The sequence below is a fragment of the Selaginella moellendorffii genome, unplaced genomic scaffold, assembly GCF_000143415.4.
Source record: "Selaginella moellendorffii unplaced genomic scaffold, v1.0 SELMOscaffold_18, whole genome shotgun sequence".
Taxonomy (NCBI): Eukaryota; Viridiplantae; Streptophyta; class Lycopodiopsida; order Selaginellales; family Selaginellaceae; genus Selaginella; species Selaginella moellendorffii.
The window spans coordinates 903,500-912,228 of NW_003314279.1; the positions used below are offsets into that span (position 1 = coordinate 903,500).

The 8,729-nt window shown below is 41.9% G+C and overlaps 1 protein-coding gene across 1 annotated transcript; it reads right to left on the reverse strand.

The window, feature by feature from the left end:
* Positions 1 to 3,377: 3,377 nt before the first annotated feature.
* LOC9640725 ((E)-2-epi-beta-caryophyllene synthase-like) lies at positions 3,378 to 4,669 on the reverse strand. Its single transcript, XM_002972036.2, has 2 exons — positions 3,718 to 4,669; positions 3,378 to 3,669 (listed from the first exon to the last, which is right to left on the reverse strand). Exons 1-2 carry the CDS (start codon positions 4,667 to 4,669, stop codon positions 3,521 to 3,523), a joined length of 1,101 nt encoding a protein of 366 aa, XP_002972082.1. The 3' UTR covers positions 3,378 to 3,520.
* Positions 4,670 to 8,729: the final 4,060 nt, after the last annotated feature.

Below are 8,729 nucleotides of genomic sequence, written 5' to 3' on the forward strand. Positions count from 1 at the left end.
GAAAACTACATAATTAATTATTCTACACTTCTTAAAAGTGGTAGATCTTGGTAGTGATAGAGCTTTGACAACTTTTGGATCTTAGGATAAAATTAGGAGGAGATCACCTACAAAAATAAAAAATAAAATAAAAAGTATTACAACCATAATATGATAGTGAAATGTATCGAAATTCTTACTTAGACTTTCAATCATCCCAACATAATTATGACTTGAACTTTATCCTCTACTTTTGCAAAGCCTAGCCTCACTAATTATGTTTTTAGAAAAATAAGAAAAAATTAGTAAGGTAATAAGGCAAATCGATAAACATTACCTTTTACTACCTCTTTATATGTGTGGTCTTATTATTTCAGCACCTGATTCTGTTACTCTATTTGAAGGTATTGCTCTACCAGAAATTTTAACTTTGGGTGATTATGATACTCTAAATGAAAAACCCATTGTTTTACCTATTTAAGATTTTATTTCTCTGGATTATTTAGCCACGGATTTTTTTATTATTCACCCTTATAAAGTAAAAAAGTTATTGGATCAAAAAATAAATTTCTCAAACAAGAACTCACAAATTTATACAAGCTTAGAGTAGTTAATGTCAAAAATATCTTTATTGAGAAGTTTTCCAACTTCAAAAAAATGAATAATATATTTTATACCCTTTCTATATTCCCTTTGAGTGGACGTATATATAACACTAGAATTTTATTTTATTTTTATAAGTAGCATAATACTAGAAAAAAACAACTATTTAGTATTTTATATTTTCAATTTACTTATGACCAATAAGTTTTATACACACGTTAATTGGTACATTACAAAATTTCATTTTTATTATTACCAAATGTTAAATATATTTTACAATTTAAAAAAACAAAATAATCATACAACTAACTAACTAGTTTTCTAAACTACAAGTTCTACCACTCTTAAAATCTTGTGCTTCCCTACCATTGAGTCAAAACAATACCAATTTCCAGATATTTGGAATTTATTGTTGCACTAAGCAAACAATAAACATTTCTCAAATCTTTGCTCTCTTAAACAATTATATATATCTTATAAAACTTCTTGAATGCATTATACATAACAAGTGTAATATATTTGTACAAGTCCACACTTGGTTTATGGTCCATGTTTTCACAGTTCTTGGGATTGACTTTATAATTCTTTGGAAGTCATTATCAATTAGAACAAATAAAGAAAGAATTTATATTGTCATGAAAATTAAAACTTATATACTACCTTGGAGAGTTTGCCTCTTGGAATCGATAACATGTATGTCCGGTCAGACGAAATGTTCATGAGAAAAACAACACTAGAAGCCTAAACAATTTGGTTGGAGTGGTTGGAAAAGCTCTAACAATATTAACACAAATTTCAACTCATAGATGTATTTAGAATTAGTAGTTGTACTCTTTATTGTTTCCTTAGTGGACTGTTGATTACAATGTTTGCAATGTTTTTAAATTCACTAAATTACCTTCATAGCAAAAATATAATGTTCAAAAACTCCAACAGGTTTAAAAATTCTTTTGTCCAATTAATTCTGATCTGGCTTCGATTGTCATAGATTCCTCATGAATCTTGTATGGAGATGTATGGGAAGTGTGGGCATGCAGCACACGGCTTCAGAGTATTGCAATCGTTGCATTTGCCCATAACAGGCAAATGCAAGAATTTCTGGCCCTCATTCGTCAAATGAATTCTTGCAGCTATCAATGGCGATGCGGTGGAGATCCGTGCACTACGCTGCTGGCCTGGATAGCTCCACATCCATTGGCATAGCGCTGCTCAACTCCTACGGACTACTGTGAATCCCTGCAAAGGGATCAAGCCCGCCCAACCATTGTCGACTGTGCCGATCACCGATGATTATAGCTCTACTGATGGAGCTATTAAAAGCTGACGCCTAGGGGAGATGAGGGCCTGTGTTTGCCAACAGTAGCGGGATTCTTCTATCCAAGGCGGGTAAGCGTTCTCGTTTTACGAGAAGCACACCCCAATCACCTGGACGGTGGTGAGAAACACCGGGCAGAAGACCTCTCCAGGCCTGGTTGAAAGACTACTGCTGGAGCATAAGTATGGACACATCAACCACGGCCTTTGGAGGATTGAAAGCCATGTCCCGGATGAGGCGATGTACCCCTACTGTCTAATCTCCTCGCGATCCTGGAGCTGGCCAGAGGTTGCAAACGTATAATTGGAGCTTGATCAGGCTGCGATGCCAGTCTCAACGCCCTGGTTCCACTCGTCTGTCCAGTTCTTGGCGATGATCCCCAGTGGCAGAAGAAAATCTCGGCGATGGCATGGTCACCAGAGGAGCATCGTAAAGCGGCGGTGGAGGGAGATGGCTAGTTGGGACCTGTCCTCTCGGCTGGAGATCATGACGCACAGCCATTGAAGGTCGCCGAAAATCTTGGCTATCGCTAAACCGATGTTCAAGTTCGTGTCCAAAGTGTCGGTATCTCTGCTCCGCTCAATAGTTCGCGTTCCAGCAGTAGATGAGAACTTCCATATGGCGACTTGCTTGTGGTACCTCTGATGTTGCAGAATAGGAGAGGAGCTGGAAGTTGCACCCCTTGCGTGACTTGATGCAGCCTTATTACGATCGCAGAGAGTACTGCAAGAACAGCATAGGTAGATCGACCAGAAAGGGAGAAATTCCAATATCTCCTACAAAGATCACCTACCTTTAAAAAAAAGTTTAATTGGGTCTCTGGCTGTGGACTGGAACCTGTGACCTTGCCAATAAACAGGTTCCCGTCCAAATTTTACACTAATAACTTGTTAACGTGTTTGTTACTTTCACATTTGAATGAATGGATGTTTCGCCCTGGGGATGGCGCTCAGCTGGCGCGAATGTTTCACAAGCGTTCCTCTTCTAGTTCCAGGATTGTTTTGGCATAAACTTTGCTTCTCAGAACAAAAAAAGTTTAAACTTCTTGCTCTGGAAGATGGCATGTATGAGCAAGTTTGATTTGATCCATGCACCCTCTTGAAGAGCAGAGTTGAGAGGCATCTGGAAATGTCAAGAGTGCTGGAAGCTTGGGTTTTGTTTTTCTCTTTTTTGCAAGATTAAACCAATTTAATTCAGTTTGATCCTTGTTCCTAAAGAAAGGCCATGTTCAAAAACATGAAACTAAATATTCACCCCCCAAAACAGGAGAGGACAATTGAAAACAATAAACCTGGAAGCACAAGAATAAACATCCCTGATTTGGTGCAATTAATTAGACTTAGAACCTGAAGCTTGTTGCATCAGTGATTCCTTTGTTATATGGTCCAATCCTGTGGAGCCTTGATCGAGCACCAGGTGAGAGCACAAAACAGCAATTATTTCTTAAGTTTCAGGAATTTCTCCCTCTTTCTCAGCCAAAACATGCATTTTCTCGAGTCTGCAGAGGAGGTGGAAACTTCGCCAGCTTTCTGTGCCACAGACCCAGAGCAAATGAGTCCTAAATACGATCCTTGAGTATACTCGACTTATTTTTGTTTTTTACGAAAACGCATACAATTCATTTTATATGTCATAGAGGTATGGATGTGGCTTTGGTGGTGGCCCGAGAGTATTTGGTTGCAATATAACTTTACCATGCCATGCTTCTCCATTTACACATGGATTATTGTATCCGTGGTAACGCGCCGTTATGTAGTGAAAGTGTAAATTACCTGAGAGAATGAGAAGGGTGATCGATTGATGGAGAGATGGAAATTTACCTGGGATCACGGCAAGGATTGCCTCTAGGTACCTTAAGAGATCTTGGTTGTTCCCTGCTTGGGCTCGCTTGACAAGGATCCCGTGGTAGTAGAGAAACTCCTCCTCCTTTGCTTGCAACTCGGTACACAGAAGATCAATGGCGTCCTGGATGGTGTGCACGCACGAATCCATGAGCAAGCTCACGGACAGAATGTTACTGAGCTTTTTCTCGTCCCGGAACTCTTTGGCGAAAGAGAAGAGGTCGTTCACCATCCAGGCATGGTCCGATATTGCGTCCTGAGCGGCGAGGAAATCCTTGGACCCGGCCACATCGTCCCCAAGACCCAATCCCAGGAACATCTCGATCATCGGGAAGTATGCGGTGATCCAAACGTTGTCCCTCCTTAGCTCCTTGAACACTTGTGTGCTCTCATAGGCAACATCGAAAGTCTGCGACCACTGCTTGGTGTAAGCAAGGAAGCGATTGAGAGTGGGCGGAAGCATGAAGGAGCGGATTTCCGGCATGAGCTCCTCGCAGGCTCTGAGAAGAGGAACCTCCGCCGGGAGTATGGCCGGGTAATCGCTTCTGCCGGAGAAAATGCTCAAGATGGCGTCCCTGTACTGGCAGCTCCGCCCAGCTTGGGAGATCTTGCTCTCGTCCAGCTGATCATCCAGCGCAGTGATCAGCCACGTAAATTTGCCGCCCAAAAGCGTGCGCCTCTTGGGGCTGCTGGGGGGCGTCAGGAAGGCGGCGAAGATTGGGACCCTCCATTGCGCTAAGCGCTTCTTGTGTTCCGGGCTTGTGACGCCGAGGTAGCTGAAGATCCATTCGTCCGATTCCTTGCAGATCGAGGTGTAGTCGGGGTGACACTTGACGGGATGGGCAAGGAGGATTTGAGGGAGAGAGTAGCTCTTGAGGCTCAGCAAATGTTCTACTGCATGGATCTTGCTGGATGAAACAATAGCCTCCATACTAGTATGAAAACACTACCATGAGCGTCTCTAATTTAACAAAGAATGCATAGAGATTCCTAGAGCATTGCATTAATTCAATAGCAGAATATATACTAATTTAATCACACCTAATTATAGCATCAGAGTCAAAGGAGGAATATACTATTTTACCATGAAAATAAATATAAAGCAAAAGAGAAGAAATGAAAAGTTAAAAGAAATCTAGACAATGCAAAAAATAAATTTAAAGAAAAAACACACTCCAAACACTCTTCTAAAACAATCAAAATTGCCTTTCATCTTTATCAATGTAATGGAATAGTAATTCAATTAACCTCAAAACCAGGTCCATGAGGATAGTGCTAGATCGTCGCTACACTGCCATGCCAGACAGAGCCCTGCGCAATCGCCTCCAACGTGAGCCTCGATTTGGGGCGCTCTACCTCTGCTACCGGATCGATTCGGAGAGCCTGCCAATGATCGGGGATTTGTGTGGGAGATTGGGGCGGGGAATTACTTGGTGCCCATATGCGTGGGAAATGTCAATGGGGGCGAGGATTCCACCCCGGTGATTGGTACATTCCAGCAGTGAGACCTGGAATTCAATCTCGTGAAGAAAACGCTGGGCATTAGTAAATTGCTGGTAGGCATGGGTGGTAGTTGTGCCGATTTATTGACTCCGATGGTAAATTAGAGTTGCGTCAAAGCAAAAAATGGACACTTTAATTAGGTCTGGTTAGTAATATAATCTTTAGTGTTCTAAGTATATTCCCAATTAAAATAAAGAATTTTTATTTACCCAGAATTTTCATTTATCAGATTCCCAATCACAATATTTTATTAAAGTTCTCACATTGCATAAGGAACTCCCCAAGAAGCATTTGAATTGCAACAACACTTTTAAAAAGATACACCCTTCCTAATTTACTTGAAATAGCCGTGAAATGTCTTTAAATAGTGTTATGTGCACTAATTCATGGCAAGATCTTATAGTTTGTAACCTTCTCTCAGTTTGGCATTTACTAATATAAATTTTTTTGCGACAGAAATGGCCGCTGCTGCGACGATTGAATTCTCCCAATGAGTTGATCAAGCCAATGCCAAGGACGAACAAGGCCACAACCAAGTCCATCAATTTGCTGCTCTGCATTTACATGCCATCGCCATATTATATTAGTCTTTCAACGAAGACAAACAGCATTGTGATGCGGTACTCTTGATCGAGATTCCAAGAGACTTTCAAGAAAAGCATATAAAACGTCAGTTTGCATGGAAGCAGCTGGTAGTTGAGCAGTTGGGCAGTTGGAGGAAGATTTTATTCGGGAAGATTTTATTCGCGACTGGCTACAAAGTTGAGCAGTTGGAGGAAGATTTTATTCGGGAAGATTTTATTCGCGACTGGCTACGCCCGGGCATCTCTCTTATTGACTAATAAGAATTGAACAGACACGACTGGTCAACTTGACATAAGATGGAATCACGAATATTCTCTCGATACAAACAAGACAGTGGCCGATCTAGCCCGGACATGAGGACGAGACTTACTCTATTGGGACACCAACAGCACGCCTTCTTCGTAGAAAACATGTGTACGGGTTTCTTACATTTTCGTCCCTGTGGATCCTGAGCTCCATACAGTTCTTAGCGACGAGGAGCTTTCTGAGCTCTCGAGCATTCTCTATGGCAAGAGGTATTATTCTAGAAGAGCGCTTTTCCGCGGGGACTGACTAGCTTGAAAAAAATCACAGCTTCTTCAGTCGTGTCTTTAAATCCGTAGCACAGGGGGATGGCTCTAGTCCTCGGCATTCCGAGGACGGGGATGAACAACGAGATGATTTACTGGAACCGTTGGAATCGAGGCTTTTGTTTCTAGCCGCGGATATAAGTGCACTAAGTGATCTTTCTTTCTTTTCTTCTAAGTATTATACTACGTCTTAGTGGTCGGAGTCTCAGATACAACTTTCTTTTACAAGTTCGGCAGAAACTCAAACTCCCGTGCTCCCTGAAACTTTCTATAGAAGCCGAGATCTTCAAGGATCCTATTCTTGCCGCTCTTGACTTTTTTTCACTCTTTTTTCAGTCCTCTGAAGATTGATGATGATCCGAGTGACGTTGAAACCCTTGTGAGAGAGCTTCCGCGTAAGGTGAGGACAGATAATCCAAGGAAGGAAAAGCACAAACATTAAACACAGGCGACATGAGCTCACACCCTCCAAGCTTGCGAGGTTTTTGCGCCATGACCCATACTGGGATTGGTAACGAGCAGCTTCCACCAGCATTTTTCCAGAAAGCTCCTTCGCCATCTGAACACAGGTTAATTATATCCGAAAACATCACAGGAATGTACCAATCTTTGGAGTGTGGACATAGGGAGGCTCTAAAAAAGTTACTGTAATCGACCATGATTTCGTGGTATTGTTTTTAAACAGTCGCAGCTCTTGTAGGGTGGTCAGCTGGCTGCTACAAAACTCGAGTCTCACGCAGCAAGACACGTAACTCACCACAGCTTCTAACAAAGCTAGGAAGTGTTTACTTCGTTTTTGCTGTGGCCGCTGCGACATACATCGCAGAACTATGATGCCCATGTTGAGATGTTTAGCGCTTCCATTCTTATGAGAAATCTATGTTTCTGCAATCTATGGGGAACGTTTATAGCTGATGTTGTAGTGATCACTTTGGGACCGGATTACCTTCGTGTTGTCTGGGCAATCTATGCTCTAGATTTCCCAGGCGATTGAAGATGGGGGAACCTCTCTGTGAGTCGGTGTATAGGATAGTTGGAAGCTTGTATTGAATGCGTTTTTATATTCCTTGTTCTTGTTGAAGTAGAGACCTATGGACTTTCTGCATATGGTAAACTCTAAAATGTGTAAGAGTCCGATGTAGTTATACAATTTAATTGGGAGTGGTAGCACTTCCCATGAATCCTGTCTATTAAGGTTGTATGTCACTAGCGTCGCTTGCCAACCATCAGGAATCCAGTAGATTACATTCCTGTGAATGTTTATGGAAGTTTTGTAGAAACGTTTGGGAGAGATGCTCTCTGGTGCCCGGCTTATCATAACTGCGTCCTCCCCTCTTGCCCAAACACACCAGTGCTCTTTCCAAGCAAATAGAGCTTGCCTCCCCACCTTCGAGTTCACTCCCGAGCTTGACGTGGTGGAGTGAAACGAGCTTGCCATTGTCTGTGCGATAGCTTAGTAGCTTCACCTTTTTCTCGGATCCAAATAGAATGGATGATGTTCCCACAAACAGCGGAAGAGGACGTGAGAAACTTCGTGAAATCCCAACTCTTGATATCCTCATTTTGGTTGTGCTCTGTGACCAGCCACTCAGACTTCCAGGAGCTGAGGACTGCCGTTTGAAAGAATCTACGCAACCGAAATACTACTCGAAAGCTCTGCTCGTGATCCACTAGAGTTGCAATCTCTGTTGCAAATGGCAGCCTTAAGGGGTGCCATTTCCACCTATTGAAGAACCAAAAGCCTCTACTTTTCCGGAGCAGAACCAGCCCGGACTGGGAGACTGATTGAATAGATGTGGATGGAAACTTACCACTTACCCACCAAGTGGCATATGTTGCAAATGGGCAAGCCCTCTTTGTCAGTAAGATGCAGGGCGATGGATCCCTGTAGCGGCATGAAAACCACAAAGAATCAATAATCTGTTTCCAAGCGTTGCAAACAGCTCTCGCTCTCAGCAGACTTGGCCCGGGAAGCCTCAAAGGTCTTAATCACTAGTCATTGTTTAGCATATGCTGTTCCAGTGAGCAAACACTATTTTGATTATCATTATTACATTGAAAATAATGTCTGTGCAAGTAATTGCTGCAACACAAAAACCTAGACATCCAACAAATAAAAGACCAAACTGCTCACTGTTTGCATCTTAATGTCCTCTTCAACTAGAAATATAAGTTGCTTAAGTTCTCTTACAAAACTTGGATGTCTTTGAGTTTCTTGTTTATCTCATGAATTATAGCCCAAACCAATCTCTTTTGCAAGGTGCGAACTTCTTTGCCAAGTTCATCCATTTGTTCCGCATGGAGAAGTTTTTCTTCTATCTTTACTAAATCTTG

Coding starts and splice junctions, on each gene's coding strand:
- LOC9640725 (XM_002972036.2), bottom strand. CDS start 4,669: ATGGAGGCTATTGTTTCATCCAGCAAGATCCATGCAGTAGAACATTTG. Junction 3,670..3,717: donor AATCCTTGCCGTGATCCCAG/GTAAATTTCCAT, acceptor TCATTCTCTCAG/GTAATTTACACTTTCACTAC.